Source organism: Aethina tumida, chromosome 6 (genome assembly GCF_024364675.1).
Source record: "Aethina tumida isolate Nest 87 chromosome 6, icAetTumi1.1, whole genome shotgun sequence".
NCBI classification, from domain to species: domain Eukaryota; kingdom Metazoa; phylum Arthropoda; class Insecta; order Coleoptera; family Nitidulidae; genus Aethina; species Aethina tumida.
Genome location: NC_065440.1, coordinates 11149223 through 11170739, shown reverse-complemented (window position 1 = coordinate 11170739; position 21517 = coordinate 11149223). Strand labels below are relative to the sequence as shown.

The 21517-nt window shown below is 36.1% G+C and overlaps 5 protein-coding genes across 48 annotated transcripts; all 5 read left to right on the top strand.

Annotated features, from left to right (window-relative positions):
• The first annotated feature begins 69 nt into the window (after positions 1 to 69).
• On the top strand, positions 70 to 8707 carry LOC109606910 (juvenile hormone esterase-like). Of its 44 annotated transcripts, none has more exons than XR_007548474.1 (11): positions 70 to 142; positions 196 to 324; positions 375 to 819; positions 863 to 1240; positions 1295 to 1461; positions 1520 to 1616; positions 3798 to 3833; positions 3882 to 4002; positions 4056 to 4729; positions 8042 to 8174; positions 8221 to 8341. XR_007548474.1 is itself a non-coding variant. In XM_049969234.1 (10 exons), exons 1-10 carry the CDS (start codon positions 80 to 82, stop codon positions 8553 to 8555), a joined length of 1548 nt encoding a protein of 515 aa, XP_049825191.1. In that variant the 5' UTR covers positions 70 to 79; the 3' UTR covers positions 8556 to 8570. The 44 variants fall into 44 exon arrangements, 35 of the variants coding, with proteins under 35 accessions (XP_049825191.1, XP_049825189.1, XP_049825188.1 ...); XR_007548469.1 differs by lacking the exon at positions 3798 to 3833 and adding an exon at positions 2708 to 2743; XR_007548468.1 differs by lacking the exons at positions 3798 to 3833; positions 3882 to 4002 and adding exons at positions 2708 to 2743; positions 2792 to 2912.
• A 96-nt stretch (positions 8708 to 8803) lies between these two features.
• LOC109607147 (juvenile hormone esterase-like) lies at positions 8804 to 10855 on the top strand. Its single transcript, XM_049969113.1, has 8 exons — positions 8804 to 8869; positions 8921 to 9049; positions 9105 to 9549; positions 9591 to 9968; positions 10023 to 10189; positions 10252 to 10384; positions 10434 to 10554; positions 10617 to 10855. The coding sequence occupies exons 1-8, from the start codon at positions 8804 to 8806 to the stop codon at positions 10813 to 10815; spliced, it is 1638 nt and encodes a 545-aa protein (XP_049825070.1). The 3' UTR covers positions 10816 to 10855.
• Positions 10856 to 11415: 560 nt separating this feature from the next.
• On the top strand, positions 11416 to 12392 carry LOC126265994 (acylcarnitine hydrolase-like). The gene is made up of 6 exons (XM_049969112.1): positions 11416 to 11527; positions 11600 to 11678; positions 11749 to 11767; positions 11830 to 11962; positions 12012 to 12132; positions 12194 to 12392. The coding sequence occupies exons 1-6, from the start codon at positions 11416 to 11418 to the stop codon at positions 12390 to 12392; spliced, it is 663 nt and encodes a 220-aa protein (XP_049825069.1).
• A 2468-nt stretch (positions 12393 to 14860) lies between these two features.
• LOC109607149 (venom carboxylesterase-6-like) lies at positions 14861 to 16966 on the top strand. Its single transcript, XM_020023674.2, has 8 exons — positions 14861 to 14959; positions 15020 to 15148; positions 15204 to 15648; positions 15689 to 16066; positions 16120 to 16286; positions 16348 to 16480; positions 16530 to 16650; positions 16713 to 16966. The coding sequence occupies exons 1-8, from the start codon at positions 14879 to 14881 to the stop codon at positions 16909 to 16911; spliced, it is 1653 nt and encodes a 550-aa protein (XP_019879233.2). The 5' UTR covers positions 14861 to 14878; the 3' UTR covers positions 16912 to 16966.
• A 2045-nt stretch (positions 16967 to 19011) lies between these two features.
• Positions 19012 to 21167, top strand: LOC109607150 (juvenile hormone esterase-like). Its single transcript, XM_020023675.2, has 8 exons — positions 19012 to 19162; positions 19215 to 19343; positions 19399 to 19843; positions 19884 to 20261; positions 20315 to 20481; positions 20572 to 20704; positions 20753 to 20873; positions 20936 to 21167. Exons 1-8 carry the CDS (start codon positions 19100 to 19102, stop codon positions 21132 to 21134), a joined length of 1635 nt encoding a protein of 544 aa, XP_019879234.2. The 5' UTR covers positions 19012 to 19099; the 3' UTR covers positions 21135 to 21167.
• Positions 21168 to 21517: the final 350 nt, after the last annotated feature.

Genomic DNA, 21517 nt, shown 5'->3' with positions numbered 1-21517 from the left:
CGGAAAAATTTACGGATTTTCTTATCTATTACGATAATTGTATAAATTGTCACGTTGTCTGTAGTTTCCTTTAAACAAAATGCAGGTGTCGATAACGTGCATATTTGTTGCCTTCCTAATTGGAGTGCACTCAAAGGATGACGTAAGAAATCAAAGCAACCAAGTTTACATTTCCTTTAAGTTAACGTATTTCAGCCACCAATTGTGCAGACTTCAGCTGGGCCCGTCCTCGGAACCCAAACCACCATCAGTTCCAACCTAACAATATTCTCCTTCAAAGGAATACCATATGCCGAGCCTCCAGTGGGTAACTTACGTTTCGAGGTAACACCACTCAACTTACAAAGAACCTTTGAAGCAACGCTTAATTTCAGCCACCAGTACCAAAATCCCCGTGGAACCAAACCATAAACGCCACCGACTTCCGAAGCTCGTGCATCCAAGAGGATGGAACGGGTGCCGAAGACTGCCTCTACGTCAACGTCTACAGCCCAAACCTCACAGGTAATTTGCCTGTTATGGTCTGGATTTACGGTGGTACCTTCGTATCGGGTGCCGGCACAGAGGACCCCGCCTACATTGTGGACAAAAACGTGGTGTTCGTGGCGTTCAACTATCGACTGGGGCTGTTCGGGTTTATCAGTACAGGAGACCTGGTGGCCCCAGGAAATGCCGGACTTAAGGACCAGGTGCTGGCTTTGAAGTGGGTGCAAAGCAACATCGCCAAATTCGGTGGTAACCCTAGGAACGTCACCATTTGGGGTGAAAGCGCTGGAGCCGTTTCCGTTTCGTATTTGGTGCAGTCGAATTTGACGGCAGGTGAGACAATTTTTTGACTCCTAGGCATTGTGTGTTGGTGCAGGTTTATTCCAGGGTGCCATCATGGAAAGCGGTACGACTCTCATACCTTGGGCTTTGACCAGCAACGCCAGGGAAACTGCTTTCAATGTGGGTGAGAAATTGTTAATCTTCACATCTGACTCCAGAACGTTGATCAACGCGTTGAAGCAAGTGGATGCGAATAAACTACATCAGTTTTCTTCCGTCAATTATTTGTTCCTTATTCCTGTGAGGAACCCTTTGAACGGCCTACCATACGGGCCAGTCATGGAACCAGATCATGAAGGTGCAGTATTTTCAAGTAAAAGTTATGAATTGCTGCAAAACGGCAATTTCCACAAGGTTCCGATGATTATTGGTTACAATTCGGAAGAGGCAGTCTATGTTTCACAGATTCCAGGTGATTTTAACTCCTTTGATTCAAACTCTTAAGTGTTTAACACTCAACTTCTAGATTTGCTCAAGTGGTTACTGATAAAGTACGATTACCAACCAACAAGCTTGGTACCCAACGATATGAACGTCAAATCAAGTTTTGTTAAGTGGATAGTGGGCAACATTATTAAATTCCATTACTTCGGGCTGGATCTAATTCTGTCCAGCAGCTCAAAACTTGCACAAGTAATCTAGTTCATTCTATTTTGCTAAATTATTTTATTTAAACAACATCTTCTTTCAGTTTGTCAGTGATGACCAATTCAATCGACCAGTCAATGAGCAAGTCCGACTTCAATCAATGTTCACTCCAGTTTACTTCTACGTTTTCTCTTACCAAGGTGTTTTAGGAACCACAACGAACAGAACCATGCCTGGTACGTACAAATAAATGAAATTAAACAATACAGAAGGTTTTTTTTAGGTGTGGGACACGCTGAAGAATTACGATACTTATTTAAGGGCAACCAAACCAACGTTGATGCATCAGATCAAAGAACCATTCGAAGGATGACAACCATGTGGACCAACTTTGCAAAATTTGGGTAAAATATATTAACAATAATTATTAATTATAATATTCCCTTGTTGTTCTCAGGACACCAACACCAAACCAAGACTCATTGTTGGATGATGTGATTTGGAAACCTGCCAGATCATCAAATTCATCATCAGATCTGACCTATTTGAACATTGGATCGAATTTGAATCTTGGAGTAAATCCTAATCACCAAGCTGTACAATTTTATCAATACTTGTATAAAATGTTTGGGAACCCTCCTTACACTACATATTAGATTTGTTATTTTAAGGAACATAATTGACAAATGCAAATAAATAAAATGTTATAATTAGCATAACACATCTTTTCCATGTTACCAAACCAAGTTTAAAATAAATAGAAGTTAAAATTCACTTCAATTTATATTGATTTCCAAATATTATGGAACCACAAGGAGTTTAATGAAACGTCCTACTATTCTTGTACAGTATTTTAATTAATAAATGTTAAATTCTTATTTAAGTTACATTTTGTAAAAATAAATCAGCACTCAATTACAGGCGTAAGTCACCATTATCTTGAATAATTGTTCAACACTCAACTTCTAGGTTTGCCCACGTGGTTACTGATAAAGTACGATTACCTACCAACAAACTTGGTACCAGACGACATGAATGTCAAATCAAGTTTTGTTAAGTGGATAGTGGGCAACATTATTAAATTCCATTACTTCGGGCTGGATCTAATTCTGTCCAGCAGCTCAAAACTTGCACAAGTAATCTGCTTCATTCTATTTTGCTAAATTATTTTACATAAACAATATATTCTTTCAGTTTGTCTGTGATGACCAATTCAATCGACCAGTCAATGAGCAAGTCCGACTTCAATCAATGTTCACTCCAGTTTACTTCTACGTTTTCTCTTATCAAGGTGTTTTGGGAACCACAACGAACAGAACCATGCCTGGTACGTACAAATAAATTAATTTAAACAATACAGAAGGTTTTTTTTTAGGTGTGGGACACGCTGAAGAATTACGGTACTTATTTAAGGGTAATCAAACCAACGTTGATGCATCAGATCAAAGAACCATTCGAAGAATGACCACCATGTGGACCAACTTTGCAAAATTTGGGTAAAATATATTAAAAGACGTATTATTTAACACTACCCTTGTTGTTCTCAGGACACCAACACCAAACCAAGACTCATTGTTGGATGATGTGATTTGGGAACCCGCCAGATCATCAAATTCATCATCAGATCTGACCTATTTGAACATTGGATCGAATTTGAATCTTGGAGTAAATCCTAATCACCAAGCTGTACAATTTTATCAATACTTGTATAAAATGTTTGGGAACCCTCCTTACACTACATATTAGATTTGTTATTTTAAGGAACATAATTGACAAATGCAAATAAATAAAATGTTATAATTAGCATAATACATCTTTTCCATGTTACCAAACCAAGTTTAAAATAAATAGAAGTTAAAATTCACTTCAATTTATATTGATTTCCAAATATTATGGAACCACAAGGAGTTTAATGAAACGTCCTACTATTCTTGTACAGTATTTTAATTAATAAATGTTAAATTCTTATTTAAGTTACATTTTGTAAAAATAAATCAGCACTCAATTACAGGCGTAAGTCACCATTATCTTGAATAATTGTTCAACACTCAACTTCTAGGTTTGCCCACGTGGTTACTGTTAAAGTACGATTACCTACCAACAAACTTGGTACCAGACGACATGAATGTCAAATCAAGTTTTGTTAAGTGGATAGTGGGCAACATTATTAAATTCCATTACTTCGGGCTGGATCTAATTCTGTCCAGCAGCTCAAAACTTGCACAAGTAATCTGCTTCATTCTATTTTGCTAAATTATTTTACATAAACAATATATTCTTTCAGTTTGTCTGTGATGACCAATTCAATCGACCAGTCAATGAGCAAGTCCGACTTCAATCAATGTTCACTCCAGTTTACTTCTACGTTTTCTCTTATCAAGGTGTTTTGGGAACCACAACGAACAGAACCATGCCTGGTACGTACAAATAAATTAATTTAAACAATACAGAAGGTTTTTTTTTAGGTGTGGGACACGCTGAAGAATTACGGTACTTATTTAAGGGTAATCAAACCAACGTTGATGCATCAGATCAAAGAACCATTCGAAGAATGACCACCATGTGGACCAACTTTGCAAAATTTGGGTAAAATATATTAACAATAATTATTAATTATAATATTCCCTTGTTGTTCTCAGGACACCAACACCAAACCAAGACTCATTGTTGAATGATGTGATTTGGGAACCTGCCAGATCATCAAATTCATCATCGGATCTGACCTATTTGAACATAGGATCGAATTTGAATCTTGGAGTGAATCCTAATCACCAAGCTGTACAATTCTATCAATACTTGTATAAAATGTTTGGGAACCCACCTTACACTACATATTAGCTTTGTTATTTTGAGGAAAATAATTGACAAATGCAAATAAATAAAATGTTATAATTAGCATAATACATCTTCTCCACGTTATTAACACCAAGTTTAAAACAAATTGAAATTAAAAGTCACTCCAGTTTGTACTGATTTCCAAAAATTATGGAACCACGAGGAGTTTAAAGAAACGTCATTCTTATGCAGTATTCTGATTAGTAAATGTTAAATCTTATTTAAGTGACATTTTGTGTAAATAAATTGGCACTCAATTACAGGCGTAAGTCACCATTATCTTGAATAATTGTTCAACACTCAACTTCTAGGTTTGCCCAAGTGGTTACTGATAAATTACGATTACCTACCAACAAGCTTGGTACCAAAGGACATGAACGTTAAATCAAGTTTTGTTAAGTGGATAGTGGGCAACATTATTAAATTCCATTACTTCGGGCTGGATCTAATTCTGTCCAGCAGCTCAAAACTTGCACAAGTAATCTGGTTCATTCTATTTTGCTGAATTATTTTATTTAAACAACATCTTCTTTCAGTTTGTCAGTGATGACCAATTCAATCGACCAGTCAATGAGCAAGTCCGACTTCAATCAATGTTCACTCCAGTTTACTTCTACGTTTTTTCTTACCAAGGTGTTTTAGGAACCACAACGAACAGAACCATGCCTGGTACGTACAAATAAATGAATTTAAACAATACAGAAGGTTTTTTTTAGGTGTGGGACACGCTGAAGAATTACGATACTTATTTAAGGGCAACCAAACCAACGTTGATGCATTAGATCAAAGAACCATTCGAAGGATGACCACCATGTGGACCAACTTTGCAAAATTTGGGTAAAATATATTAACAAACGTTTTTTATAATATTCCCTTGTTATTCTTAGGACACCAACACCAAACCAAGACTCATTGTTGGATGATGTGATTTCGGAACCTGCCAGATCATCAAATCCATCATCGGATCTGACCTATTTGAACATAGGATCGAATTTGAATCTTGGAGTGAATCCTAATCGCCAAGCTGTACAATTCTATCAATACTTGTATAAAATGTTTGGGAACCCACCTTACACTACATATTAGATTTGTTATTTTGTGGAAGACAATTGACAAATGCAAATAAATAAAATGTTATAATTAGCATAATACATCTTTTCCATGTTACCAAACCAATTTTAAAATAAATAGAAGTTAAAAGTCACTCCAGTTTGTACTGATTTCCAAAAATTATGGAACCACGAGGAGTTTAAAGAAACGTCCTTCCATTCTTATGCAGTATTCTGATTAGTAAATGTTAAATCTTATTTAAGTGACATTTTGTGTAAATAAATTGGCACTCAATTCCAGGCGTAAGTCACCATTATCTTGAATAATTGTTCTACACTCAACTTCTAGGTTTGCCCAAGTGGTTACTGATAAATTACGATTACCTACCAACAAGCTTGGTACCAAATGACATGAACGTTAAATCAAGTTTTGTTAAGTGGATAGTGGGCAACATTATTAAATTCCATTACTTTGTGCTGGATCTAATTTTGTCCAGCAGCTCAAAACTTGCACAAGTAATCTGGTTCATTCTATTTTGCTGAATTATTTTATTTAAACAACATCTTCTTTCAGTTTGTCAGTGATGACCAATTCAATCGACCAGTCAATGAGCAAGTCCGACTTCAATCAATGCTCACTCCAGTTTACTTCTACGTTTTCTCTTACCAAGGTGTTTTAGGAACCACAACGAACAGAACCATGCCTGGTACGTACAAATAAATAAATTTAAACAATACAGAAGGTTTTTTTTAGGTGTGGGACACGCTGAAGAATTACGATACTTATTTAAGGGCAACCAAACCAACGTTGATGCATCAGATCAAAGAACCATTCGAAGGATGACAACCATGTGGACCAACTTTGCAAAATTTGGGTAAAATATATTAACAAACGTTTTTTATAATATTCCCTTGTTATTCTTAGGACACCAACACCAAACCAAGACTCATTGTTGGATGATGTGATTTGGGAACCTGCCAGATCATCAAATTCATCATCGGATCTGACCTATTTGAACATAGGATCGAATTTGAATCTTGGAGTGAATCCTAATCACCAAGCTGTACAATTCTATCAATACTTGTATAAAATGTTTGGGAACCCACCTTACACTACATATTAGCTTTGTTATTTTGAGGAAAATAATTGACAAATGCAAATAAATAAAATGTTATAATTAGCATAATACATCTTCTCCACGTTATTAACACCAAGTTTAAAACAAATTGAAATTAAAAGTCACTCCAGTTTGTACTGATTTCCAAAAATTATGGAACCACGAGGAGTTTAAAGAAACGTCATTCTTATGCAGTATTCTGATTAGTAAATGTTAAATCTTATTTAAGTGACATTTTGTGTAAATAAATTGGCACTCAATTACAGGCGTAAGTCACCATTATCTTGAATAATTGTTCAACACTCAACTTCTAGGTTTGCCCAAGTGGTTACTGATAAATTACGATTACCTACCAACAAGCTTGGTACCAAAGGACATGAACGTTAAATCAAGTTTTGTTAAGTGGATAGTGGGCAACATTATTAAATTCCATTACTTCGGGCTGGATCTAATTCTGTCCAGCAGCTCAAAACTTGCACAAGTAATCTGGTTCATTCTATTTTGCTGAATTATTTTATTTAAACAACATCTTCTTTCAGTTTGTCAGTGATGACCAATTCAATCGACCAGTCAATGAGCAAGTCCGACTTCAATCAATGTTCACTCCAGTTTACTTCTACGTTTTTTCTTACCAAGGTGTTTTAGGAACCACAACGAACAGAACCATGCCTGGTACGTACAAATAAATGAATTTAAACAATGCAGAAGGTTTTTTTTTAGGTGTGGGACACGCTGAGGAATTACGATACTTATTTAAGGGCAACCAAACCAACGTTGATGCATCAGATCAAAGAACCATTCGAAGGATGACAACCATGTGGACCAACTTTGCAAAATTTGGGTAAAATATATTAACAAACGTTTTTTATAATATTCCCTTGTTATTCTTAGGACACCAACACCAAACCAAGACTCATTGTTGGATGATGTGATTTGGGAACCTGCCAGATCATCAAATTCATCATCGGATCTGACCTATTTGAACATAGGATCGAATTTGAATCTTGGAGTGAATCCTAATCACCAAGCTGTACAATTCTATCAATACTTGTATAAAATGTTTGGGAACCCACCTTACACTACATATTAGCTTTGTTATTTTGAGGAAAATAATTGACAAATGCAAATAAATAAAATGTTATAATTAGCATAATACATCTTCTCCACGTTATTAACACCAAGTTTAAAACAAATTGAAATTAAAAGTCACTCCAGTTTGTACTGATTTCCAAAAATTATGGAACCACGAGGAGTTTAAAGAAACGTCATTCTTATGCAGTATTCTGATTAGTAAATGTTAAATCTTATTTAAGTGACATTTTGTGTAAATAAATTGGCACTCAATTACAGGCGTAAGTCACCATTATCTTGAATAATTGTTCAACACTCAACTTCTAGGTTTGCCCAAGTGGTTACTGATAAATTACGATTACCTACCAACAAGCTTGGTACCAAAGGACATGAACGTTAAATCAAGTTTTGTTAAGTGGATAGTGGGCAACATTATTAAATTCCATTACTTCGGGCTGGATCTAATTCTGTCCAGCAGCTCAAAACTTGCACAAGTAATCTGGTTCATTCTATTTTGCTAAATTATTTTACTTAAACAACATATTCTTTCAGTTTGTCAGTGATGACCAATTCAATCGACCAGTCAATGAGCAAGTCCGACTTCAATCAATGTTCAGTCCAGTTTACTTCTACGTTTTCACCTGCCAAGGTGTTTTAGGAACCACAACGAACAGAACCATGCCTGGTACGTACAAATAAATTAATTTAAGCAATATAGAAGGTTCTTTTAGGTGTGGGACACGCTGAAGAATTACGGTACTTATTTAAGGGCAACCAAACCAACGTTGATGCATCAGATCTAAGAACCATTCGAAGGATGACCACAATGTGGACCAACTTTGCAAAATTTGGGTAAAATATATTAACAGACGTATTATTTAACATTACCCTTGTTGTTCTCAGGACACCAACACCAAATGAGGACTCATTGCTGATTTCTAAAATTTGTGGAACCACAAGAAGCTTAAAGAAATGGCCTTCTATTCTTGTGCAGTATCTTATCTAAGTTATATTATGAAAAAATAAATCAGCACGCAATTGCAGGCGTAGGTCACCATTATCTTGAATAATTTTTACAGATTGGACATATTGAAATGAATCTGAAATTACATTGTCGTTAATAAGTACGTAAATAAGTATAATTTATGGTAAACGTTGAGGTGTTGGTTCATTTAAATTTACGATAATTAACACATTAACTTTAATTAGTATGTAAATTAGTTAGTCGCTTTAATAGTCTAAAAAATTGATTGTTTCCTTATCCAAATTTGTATTGGTATATATTGCCATGTTTTCCAAAATGTCTTAAATAAAATGAAAGTGTGGATAGTTTGTAGTTTTATAACCTTCTTAATTGGAACCCATCCTACACTGGCTAATGTAAGGAATTAAGATTGAGGTTCCTTTAAAACTTAACCTAATATTTTCCAGCCACCAACTGTAGAAACTTCATATGGACCAATTCTTGGATCACACACTATCATCAATTCCAATCTAACGGTGCTCTCCTTCAAAGGAATACCTTACGCAGAACCACCAGTTGGTAACTTACGTTTCGAGGTGAACCCATCCCTTCCCTTAACAACGACATGTTTGAAACGACCTCAAATTTCAGCCTCCAGTAGCAAAATCACCATGGACCGACCCACTAAACGCCACAGACTACGGAAGCTCGTGCATCCAAGAAAACGGGTCGGGTAATGAAGACTGTCTCTACCTCAACGTGTTCACCCCTAAACTCGATGGTAATTTGCCCGTCATGGTTTGGATTTACGGAGGCGCTTTCATAAACGGTGCCGGCACGAACGACCCCGCCTACATCCTGGACAAAGACGTGGTATTCGTTTCCTTCAACTATCGACTGGGTATATTCGGGTTTGTGAGCACGGGAGATCTGGTGGCGCCCGGGAATGCGGGACTCAAAGACCAGGTGCTGGCTTTGAAGTGGGTGCAAAGCAACATCGCCAAATTCGGAGGCAACCCTCGCAACGTGACGATTTGGGGTGAAAGTGCCGGAAGTGCTTCGGTTTCTTATCTGACACAATCTAACCTGACTAAAGGTAAAACATTGGTTTGACACCCAGGCATGTGTGTTGTTTAGGTTTGTTCCAGGGAGCCATTATGGAAAGTGGTACCAGTCTTTGCTCGTGGGGCTTGACCAGGGATGCCAAGGAGACGGCTTTCATGGTGGGGAAGAAATTGAATATATTCACAACAAACTCCTCGAAATTGATAAATAGATTGAAACACGTGGATGCCAAAAAGCTGCAACATTCTTCTTCCTTTATTTATTTATTTGATGTTGGAACAAGGAACCCTTTGGACGGTCTTCCGTATGGACCAGTTATGGAACCAGATCACGAAGGTGCCTTCTTCTCAAGTAAAAGTCACGAGTTGTTGCAAAATGGAGGTTTCCACAAGGTTCCAATGATTATTGGATACAATTCGGAAGAAGCAGTCTATGCTGATAACATTCCAGGTAATTTTCAATACCTCAGCAACATTTCTTAAGTTTTCAACGTTTAATTTGTAGACTTGCTGAAGTTGTTGTTGGTGAAGTACGATTTCCAACCAACCAATTTGGTACCAGACGATATGAATATAAAATCAAGTCTGACTAAGTGGTTGGTGGGCAATAAAATCAAATTCCACTACTTTGGACTCGATCTTATTCTAGCAAGCGACTCAAAACTGGCACAGGTCAGCTTATTAATTCAATATTACCAAATTGTTTTGATTTAAACAACATATTATTTATTTAGTTCATCAGTGATGATCAATTTGTTCGGCCAATCACCGAAACCGTCCGTCTTCAATCAGCGTTAACTCCAGTTTACTTCTACGTTTTCTCCTACCAAGGCGTTTTGGGTACCACTTCAAACAGAACCATGCCCGGTATGTAAACTAAATAAGTAATTAAAATCTTTACAGAAGGTTTTTTTAGGTGTTGGACACGCTGAAGAACTAGAATATCTATTCAAACGCAACAAAACCAACGCAAATTCATCAGATCGAAGATCCATTGAGAGGATGACCACAATGTGGACCAATTTTGCTAAATTTGGGTAGAAACACCAAAAACCCAACTTAGTTTTGACATTTTAATATCGTGTTAATTTTCTTTTAGAACGCCAACTCCGACAGAAGATTCATTGTTTGATAATGTGATTTGGGAACCTGCTAGAACGTCGAATGCTTCATCAGATCTCAAGTACTTGAACATTGGAGTGAACTTAACTCTTGGAGTTAATCCTAGTGAAAAAGCTATACATTTCTATCAAGATTTGTACGATAAATACGGAAATCCACCTTATACCTCATATTAAACTGATTATTTTATATAAAAAAATTAACTTATATTAATAAATAAAATGTTTTAATCAAGTTTTAAATTACCATTCTTATATTATTGACAATTAATGACCTCATATTTATATGAACTTGGTACAAGAAAACCTTTGAAAGGACTTCCATATGGACTAGTTATGGAACCAGACCATGGAGGTGCCTTCTTTTCATGTAATAGTCACGAGTTGTTGCAAAATGGTGGCTTCCACAAGGTTCCAATGATTATTGGTTATAATTCAGAAGAATCTTACCCACTTCTGCCATACCAGTTATCTTTAACATCTAGCATGATATATAAATTCATTGTTTGGCACTTAGACATTGTGTTGTGTGGGTTTATTCCAGGAACCAATTGGAGAAAGTGATACTAGTCTTTGTACTTGAGGTTTGTACAGAGATGCTAGGGAAACAGTTTTTACTCTTGAAAGAAAATTAAAGATTGACATAACCAACTCCACAACATTAATAAGTGGATTGAAGCAAATTGGAGTGGAAGGTCTTCATAATTGTTTTTCTGCTATTTATTTTACACTGTTGGTACCAGGAACCTTTTGAGCGGACTTCCATATGGCGCAGTTATGAAACCAGACCATGAAGGTGCCTTCTTTCCAAGTAAAAGTCACGAGTTGTTCCAAAATGGTGGCTTCCACAAGGTTCCGATGATTATTGGGTATAATTCAGAAGAAGCTGGTATCTGCTTTTGGCATATCAGGTCTCTTTAACATCTAGTATGGTAATCAAGTTTGCAACATTAATTTGTAGATTTGCTGAAGCTGTTACTGATAAAATACGACTTTGAGCCAGCCAATCTAGCACCAGACGACATGAATAAAAGAATCAGGTTCCGTTAAATGGTTAGTGGGCAATACTATTAAATTCCCTTACTTCGGACTTGACCTTGTTGTATCCAGAGACACCAAACTAGTTCAGGTTAGCTTACTAATTCAATATTATCAAATTGTTTTAATTTAAACAACATATTATTTATTTAGTTCATCAGTGTTGATCAGTTTGTTCGACCAATCACGGAAACCGTCCGTCTTCAATCAGCATTCACCCCAGTTTACTTCTACGTTTTCTCCTACCAAGGCGTCTTGGGTACCACTTCAAACAGAACCATGCCCGGTACGTAAAGAAAATAAGTAATTAAAATCTTTACAGAAAGTTCTTTTAGGTGTTGGACACGCTGAGGAACTACGATATCTGTTCAAAGGCAACGAAACCAACATTAATGCATCAGACCAAAGAACTATTCAGAGGATGACCACTATGTGGACGAATTTTGCTAAATTTGGGTATAAATAGCTGAAACTTAATTTTCTTTGACATTTTTATATACTGTTAATATTTTTTTAGGACGCCAACTCCAAAAAAGGACTCACTGTTTGATAATGTGATTTGGGAACCTGCAAGAGCGTCAAACGCTTCATCAGATCTCAAGTACTTGAACATTGGAGTTAGCTTAGCACTTGGAGTTAATCCAAATGAAAAAGATGTACGTTTCTACCAAGGTTTATATAACAAATTCGGAAATCCTCCTTATACTACATACTAGATTGTATAATTTGAATAAAGTTTGCAAATAAATATAAAGTTTTAACTACCAAGCTTCCTAAGATTAATCTATTATGCTAGTGGCAATTATTGGCGTAAGTCACCATTTTGTTGGTGAATTATTTGTAGTTTCGACGTATATAAATTCATTTTTTGGTACTTAAACATTGTGTTGTGTGGAATTATTACATCAACCAATTAAAAAAGATGATACTAACCTTCGTTCTTGAGGTTTAACGAGAGATGCTAGGGAAACAGTTTTCACTCTTGAAAGGAGATTAAAGATTGACATAACCAACTCCACAACATTAATAAGTGGATTGAATCAAATTGGAGTAGAAGGTCTTCATAATTCTTCTTCTGCTATTTATTTTACACTTTTGGTACCAGGAACCCTTTGAGCGGACTTCCATATGGCCCAGTTATGGAACCAGACCATGAAAGTGCCTTCTTTCCAAGTAAAAGTCACGAGTTGTTCCAAAATGGTGGCTTCCACAAGGTTCCAATGATTATTGGGTATAATTCAGAAGAAGCTGTGTCTGCTTCTGCCATACCAGGTATCTTTAACATCTAGTATGGTAATCAAGTTTGCAACATTAATTTGTAGATTTGCTGAAGCTGTTACTGATAAAATACGACTTTGAGCCAGCCAATCTAGCACCAGACGACATGAATAAAAGAATCAGGTTCCGTTAAATGGTTAGTGGGCAATACTATTAAATTCCCTTACTTCGGACTTGACCTTGTTGTATCCAGAGACACCAAACTAGTTCAGGTTAGCTTACTAATTCAATATTATCAAATTGTTTTAATTTAAACAACATATTATTTATTTAGTTCATCAGTGTTGATCAGTTTGTTCGACCAATCACGGAAACCGTCCGTCTTCAATCAGCATTCACCCCAGTTTACTTCTACGTTTTCTCCTACCAAGGCGTCTTGGGTACCACTTCAAACAGAACCATGCCCGGTACGTAAAGAAAATAAGTAATTAAAATCTTTACAGAAAGTTCTTTTAGGTGTTGGACACGCTGAGGAACTACGATATCTGTTCAAAGGCAACGAAACCAACATTAATGCATCAGACCAAAGAACTATTCAGAGGATGACCACTATGTGGACGAATTTTGCTAAATATGGGTAAAAATAGCTGAAACTTAATTTTCTTTGACATTTTTATATACTGTTAATATTTTTTTTGGACGCCAACTCCAAAAGAGGACTCACTGTTTGATAATGTGATTTGGAACCTGCAAGAGCGTCAAACGCTTCATCAGATCTCAAGTACTTGAACATTGGAGTTAGCTTAGCACTTGGAGTTAATCCAAATGAAAAAGATGTACGTTTCTATCAAGATTTGTATAACAAATTTGGAAATCCTCCTTATACTACATACTAGATTGTATAATTTGAATAAAGTTTGCAAATAAATATAAAGTTTTAAGTACCAAGCTTCCTAAGATTAATCTATTATCCTAGTGGCAATTATTGGCGTAAGACACCATTATGTTGAAAAATTATTTGTAGTTTCGATGTATATAAGTTCATTTTTTGACACTTAAACATTGTGTTGTGTAAAATTTTTACATGAACCAATACACTATTAATGTTTTTTAGGACACCAACTCCAACAGAGGACTTACTATTTGGTTTGGGAACCTGTAAGAGCACCAAACATTTCGTCAAATCTCAAATACTTGGGTATTGAAGTGAACCTAACTCTTGGAGTTAATCCTATGAAGAAGTCATATCTATCAAGATTTATATAATAAATACTGATTCTTTTATATAGAAAAATACATTTTTGGTAATAAATGAAAGATTACCAAGTCTCAAATTTTTACAATATATTAATAATTAATCTGACACAATATCGATAATGATCTTTGATGGAAAGAGGTGTTGAAGAGTCACAAAATACTTCTTTGTATCATTTATTTATATGATGTAGGTGTTAGGAACCCTTTGTATGACCCACCATATTATGGAACCAAATCAATTTCCTTATTAATTAACATTTTCTTCATTATCCTATGTTAACGTTGAATCTAATTCTAGACATAACCTCCAAACTCCAATTGGGGACAAGGAATTTAACCAAATGGTACCACATTCTTAGAAATAAATGGTTGGAAAGTAAGGAATAATTATAATTTTTAAACATATTCACAAACTAGTTTATTTCGGAAATTTCCTAATATGAATCATCTTATCTAAGTTGCAAACTAACAGTCAATTGGAAGAGTGACTTCATTATCTTGAATAAATATTCATAGTTTCAACGTATAGAAAATTCCACTTTCCACTAATAAGTGTCTTAAAGTTATAAATTACGGCAAAATTTTGGCTAATTTCCAGATATAAGATCATTTGAATTTCTGATTTTATTTATGACTTTACTTTGAATGTAAATTATCCACTCGGAAGTATTTATAGGTGGGAAAAATTTGAGGATTATCTGTATTTCTATATTGTCAAAGGTTTAAAATGTTTTGTTTCAAGAAAATGCAGACTCTGATTGTGTTTACTATTTTAAACTTCCTAGTTGGAGTTTACTCAAAATGCGACGTAAGGAATCTAACCCAACAGTTTTCACTTATTATTTAAATATAACTTATTGTTTTCCAGAAACTGACTGTACAAACTTCAACTGGACCAGTCCGGGGATCACACACTCCCATCAACACCAACCTAACAGTCATCTCTTTCAAAGGGATACCTTACGCAGAACCTCCAGTTGGTAACTTACGTTTTGAGGTAAGCTCATCTAAGCACCCAACAACGATTTCTTTGAGACAACCTTAAATTCCAGCCCCCAGTACCAAAATCTCCGTGGAATGACACCCTGGACGCCACAAACTACGGAAGTTTCTGCGTCCAAGATGACGGTTCTGGTTCTGAAGACTGTCTCTACATCAACATCTTCACACCGAAACTTAATGGTAATTTGCCCGTTATGGTTTGGATTTACGGCGGTGCCTTTATAACTGGCGACGGCAACGATAACCCCGCTTACATCCTGGAAAAGGGAGTCATTTTTGTTTCGTTCAACTACCGACTGGGTATCCTGGGATTCGTGAGCACGGGAGATTTGGTAGCGCCCGGAAACGCAGGCCTCAAAGACCAGGCCCTGGCGTTGAAGTGGGTGCAAAGCAACATCGCAAAATTCGGTGGCAACCCCCGCAACGTGACGATTTGGGGTGAGAGTGCCGGAAGCGCTTCTGTTTCTTATTTAACCCAATCGAATCTGACTAGAGGTAATATTTTTGTTGAATTCTAAGCACTATGTTCGTGTAGGTTTGTTCCAGGGGGCGATTATGGAAAGTGGCTCAAGTCTTTGCTCTTGGGGCTTGACCAGAGATGCGAGGGACACAGCTTTCGAACTCGGACAGAGGTTGAACGTTGACACAACAAACTCCACCACATTGATAAACGGGTTGAAGCAAGTGGACGTCAAAAAGCTGCAAAATGTCTCTTCTACCACTTATTTGTACGTTGCTGGCACAAGGAACCCTTTGAACGGTCTTCCATATGGTCCAGTTATGGAGCCAGACCACGAAGGAGCCTTCTTTTCTAGTAAAAGTCACGAGTTATTGAAAAACGGTGGCTTCCACAAGGTTCCAATGATTATTGGATACAATTCAGAAGAAGCTGTTTCTGCTTCAACCATATCACGTAATTGTAAATGCAATCATGGTAATCTTAAATTTGTAACAATTAATTTGTAGCTTTGCTGAAGTTGTTGTTGGTGAAGTACGATTTCCAGCCAGCCAATTTAGTACCTGACGACATGAATATACAATCATCCTCTGATAAAGGGACAGTGGGCAACATCATCAAATCCCATTACTTTGGACTAGACCTTATTCTGTCCAGCAACGAAAAACTGGCACAGGTTAACCATTAATTCAATATTACTAAACTGTTTTGTGCTAAACAACAAATTATTTACTTAGTTCATCAGTGAGGATCAATTTTTCCGTCCAATTACGGAGACAATCCGCCTTCAATCAATATCAACGCCAGTTTACTTCTATCTTTTCTCCTACAAAGGCGTCTTGGGTACCACCTCAAACAGGACCATGCCCGGTATGTAAGGGACAAAATTAATTAAAACCTTTATAGAAGGATTTTTTAGGTGTTGGACATGCTGAGGAACTACCATACCTATTCAAAAACAACGAGACCAACATTGATTCGTCAGATCAAGTAACAGTTCAGAGGATGACCACAATGTGGACCAATTTTGCTAAATTTGGGTAGAACTAGCTAAAACCAAACTATCTTTTGACATTTTTATATCGTTTTATTTGTTTTTTAGGACGCCAACTCCTAAAGAAGACTCATTGTTTGATAATGTAATTTGGGAACCTGCAAGAACGTCTAATGCGTCATCAGATCTCAAGTACTTGAACATTGGAGTGAACTTAACTCTTGGAGTTAATCCTAATGAAGAAGCCATACGTTTCTATCAAGATTTGTATGATAAATACGGAAATCCACCTTATACTTCATATTAAACTGATTATTTTATATAAAAAAATAACTTATACTAATAAATAAAAGGTTTTAATTCAGTTTTAAATTAGCATTCTTATATTATTCACAATTAATGACCTCATATTTATATGAACTTGCAACAAGGAAACCTTTGAACAGACTTCCATATAGACTAGTTATGGAACCAGATCACAAAGGTGTCTTCTTTTCAAGTAAAAGTTTCGAGTTGTTGCAAAATGGTGGCTTCCACAAGGTTCCAATGATTATTGGTTATAATTTAGAAGAATCTTACCTACTTCTGCCATATTAGTTATCTTTAACATCTAGCATGATGTATAAATTCATTTTTTGGCACTAAGACATTGTGTTGTGTGGGTTTATTTCAGGAACCAATTGAAGAAAGTGATACTAGTCTTTGTACTTGAGGTTTGTACGGAGATGCTATAGAAACAGATTTTGCTTTGGGAAGGAGATTAAAGATTGACACAACTCCACAACATTGATAAGTGAATTGAAGAAAATTGGAGTAGAAGGGTTACATAATTCTTCTTATGCTATTTATTTATACACTATATGTACAAGGAACCCTTTGAGTAGACTTCCATATGAACCAGTTATGGAACCGGACAACGAAGGTGCCTTCTTTTCAAGTAAAAGTCACGAGTTGTTGCAAAATGGTTGACTCCACAAGGTTCCAAGGATTATTGGGTATAATTCAGAAGAAGCTGCATCTGCTTCTGCCATACCAGGTACCTTTAGCATCTAGGATGGTAATCTTAAGTTTGCCACATTAATTTGTAGATTTGCTGAAGCTGTTACTGATAAAATACGACTTTGAGTCTGCCAATCTAGCACCAGACGACATGAATATAAAATCAGCTTCTGTTAAATGGTTAAATTGTTTTGATTTAGACAACATATTATTTATTTAGTTCATCAGTGATGACCAATTCGTCTTCAATAAGCTTTAACTCCAGTTTACTTCTACGTTCACTCCTACCAAGGCGTCTTGGGTACCATTTCAAACAGGACCATGCCCGGTATGTCAACAAAATAAGTAATTAAAATCTATACAGAAGGTTGTTTTAGAAGTTGTACTCTCTGAAGAACTACGACATCTGTTCAAAAGCAATGAAACCAACATTAATGCATCAGATCAAAGAACTATTAAGTGTGTCCAAGAATTTTGCTATATTTGGGTAAAAATAGCTGAAATTTAAGTTAACTACCAAACTTCCTAATATTAATCTCTTACCTTGTTATTGTGTGGGTTTATTCTAGGAACCAATTGGCAAAAGTGGTACCAGTCTTTGTTCTTAAGGTTTGAGGTGCTATGGAGACAGTTTTCGCTTTTGAAAGGAGATTAAAGATTGTCACAACTCCACAACATTGATAAGAGGATTGAAGCAAATTGGAGCAAATTGTACAGTAACTACAGAAATCCACCTTATATTCCGTATGAAACTGATGGTTTATGTAGATAAAATAAACCATTGCTAATAAATATTAAATTTTAATTACCAAGTCTCAAATTAACATTTTCAATACATTAATAATAAAGCATAACACAATATTCATAAAATAGGTTGAACAAACGGGACATTTATTTATATGATGTAGGTGCAAGGAACCCTTTCAAAGGTCACATTATGGAACCAGAACATTAAAGTGTATTTTTGTGACAACTTGCTTACTAAATAGATTAATTGATTGACGTTGAAAGTACACTTTTAGTTTTAGACATAATCCACAATGTAATACTCCAATCTCTAATTGGAAGCAAGGAATTTAACCAAATGGTACTACATTGTTAGAAACAAATTGTCGGAATATTTAGGAATAATTATATGTTTTAAATTAGCAAATTGCGAAAATTTCCTACTATGAATCTCTTATCTAAGTTGCAGTTTGAAAAAAATAAACTAATAGGCAATTGGAAGTGTGACACCATTATCTTGAATAAATATTCATAGTTGCAATGTACAGAAAATTCCTTGTCGTGTAAACCTTCCGCTAATAACTGTCTAAAAGTTATCAATACGACAAAATTTTGGCCAATTTCCATGGAGATCATTTGAATTTCCTATCAGGGAGACAATAAATGATTTATGGTTTTATTTTGAATATAAATTAACTGATCGGAAGTATTTATAGGTGGAAAAAATTTGTGGATTATTTGTATTTGTGTAACTGTGTAAATTGGACATAATGAAGACTCCAATAGTGTTCACTTACTTAAGCCTCCTATTAGAAGTTTACTCAATGGCAGATGTAAAGAAACAATCCTGGTTTGATTTTCGATTAATAATTTTATATTTTCCAGCCACCAATTGTAAACACTTCTTCTGGACCAGTTCAGGGATCAAACACAGTCATCAACTCCAACCTAACAGTGCTCTCCTTCAAAGGAATACCTTACGCAGAACCTCCAGTTGGTAACTTACGTTTTGAGGTACACCCATCCCTTCACTCAACTACGACATGTTTGAAACGACCTAAAATTTCAGCCACCAGTGGCCAAGTCCCCATGGAACACCACCCTGAATGCCACAGACTACGGAAGTTGGTGCATCCAAGAAGACGGTTCGGGTTCTGAGGACTGCCTCTACATCAACATCTTCACACCGAAACTTGATGGTAATTTACCCGTTATGGTTTGGATTTACGGCGGTGCCTTTGTAGGTGGCAATGGCAACGACAATCCCGCTTACATTCTGGAAAAGGGAGTCATTTTTGTTTCGTTCAACTACCGACTGGGTGTCCTGGGATTCGTGAGCACGGAAGACTTGGCGGCGCCCGGAAACGCGGGCCTCAAAGACCAGACGCTGGCGTTGAAGTGGGTGCAAAGCAACATCCCAAAATTCGGTGGCAACCCCCGCAACGTGACGATTTGGGGTGAGAGTGCCGGAAGTGCTTCTGTTTCTTATTTAACCCAATCGAATCTGACTAGAGGTAACATTTTTATTGAATTCTAAGCACTATGTTCGTGTAGGTTTGTTCCAGGGGGCGATTATGGAAAGTGGTACCAGTCTTTGCTCTTGGGGCTTGACCAGGGATGCGAGGGAGACTGCTTTCGAAGTCGGGATGCTGTTGAACGTTTACACGACAAACTCCACAACGTTGATAAACGGGTTGAAGCAAGTGGATGCCAAAAAGCTGCAAAATGCTTCTTCTACTATTTATTCGTACGTTATCGGTACCAGGAATCCTTTGAACGGTCTCCCGTATGGTCCAGTTATGGAGCCAGACCACGAAGGGGCCTTCTTTTCTAGTAAAAGTCACGAGTTATTGAAAAACGGTGGCTTCCTCAAGGTTCCAATGATTATTGGATACAATTCAGAAGAAGCTGTTTCTGCTTCCACCATATCACGTAATTGTAAATGCAATCATGGTAATCTTAAATTTGTAACAATTAATTTGTAGCTTTGCTGAAGTTGTTGTTGGTGAAGTACGATTTCCAGCCAGCCAATTTAGTACCTGACGACATGAATATACAATCATCTCTTGTTAAATGGACAGTGGGCAACATCATCAAATCCCATTACTTTGGACTAGACCTTATTGTGTCCAGCGACGAAAAACTGGCGCAGGTTAACCATTAATTCAATATTACTAAACAATTATCAAATAATATTATCAAATTATTTTATAATAATATAAACAACATATTATTGATTTAGTTCATCAGTGATGATCAGTTTGTTCGACCAATTAGGGAAACCGTCCGTCTTCAATCAGCATTCACCCCAGTTTACTTCTACGTTTTCTCCTACAAAGGTGTCTTGGGTACCACCTCAAACAGAACCATGACCGGTATGTAAGGAAAACATTAATTAACACCTTTATTGAGGGTTTTTCTAGGTGTTGGTCACGCTGAGGAACTACGATACTTATTTAAAAGTAATGAAACCAACATTGATTCATCAGATCAAAGAACCATTCAGAGGATGACCACAATGTGGACCAATTTTGCTAAATTTGGGTAAAAATAGATAAAACCCCATATTTATCTTGACATTTTAATGACCTGTTAATGTTTTTTAGGACTCCAACTCCGGAAGAAGACTCATTGTTTGATAATGTGATTTGGGAACCTGCAAGAACGTCAAATGCTTCATCAGGTCTTAAGTACTTGAACATTGACGTGAACTTAACTCTTGGAGTTAATCCTAATGATGAAGCTATTCGTTTCTATCAAGATTTGTACAATGAATATGGAAATCCACCTTATACTTCATATTAAGCTGATTATTTTATGTATAAATTAAATAAATAAACTTTTGTTAATAAATACAAGGTTTTAATTGTCAACATCACCATAACTTATTGTCTTTGAAGTAACCCTTTAATTTTAGACACAATTTTATTGGTAAAACTCTTAAAAGTTAACAAAATGGTCGTCCATACTCATTCAATCTTCTAACTAACAACAAAAGATGGATTTGCTTACTCATGTTGTCAATTAGATCATTTAGGAAATTTCCTAATATTAAACTCTTATCTAAGTTGCATTTTTTAAAATAAATCAAGTCACACAAAGAAGCTTAAGTTATTATTATCTAATACAATTAATTATTTATAGATTCAAGGTACATAAATTCATTCCACGGTTGTTAATAAATACCT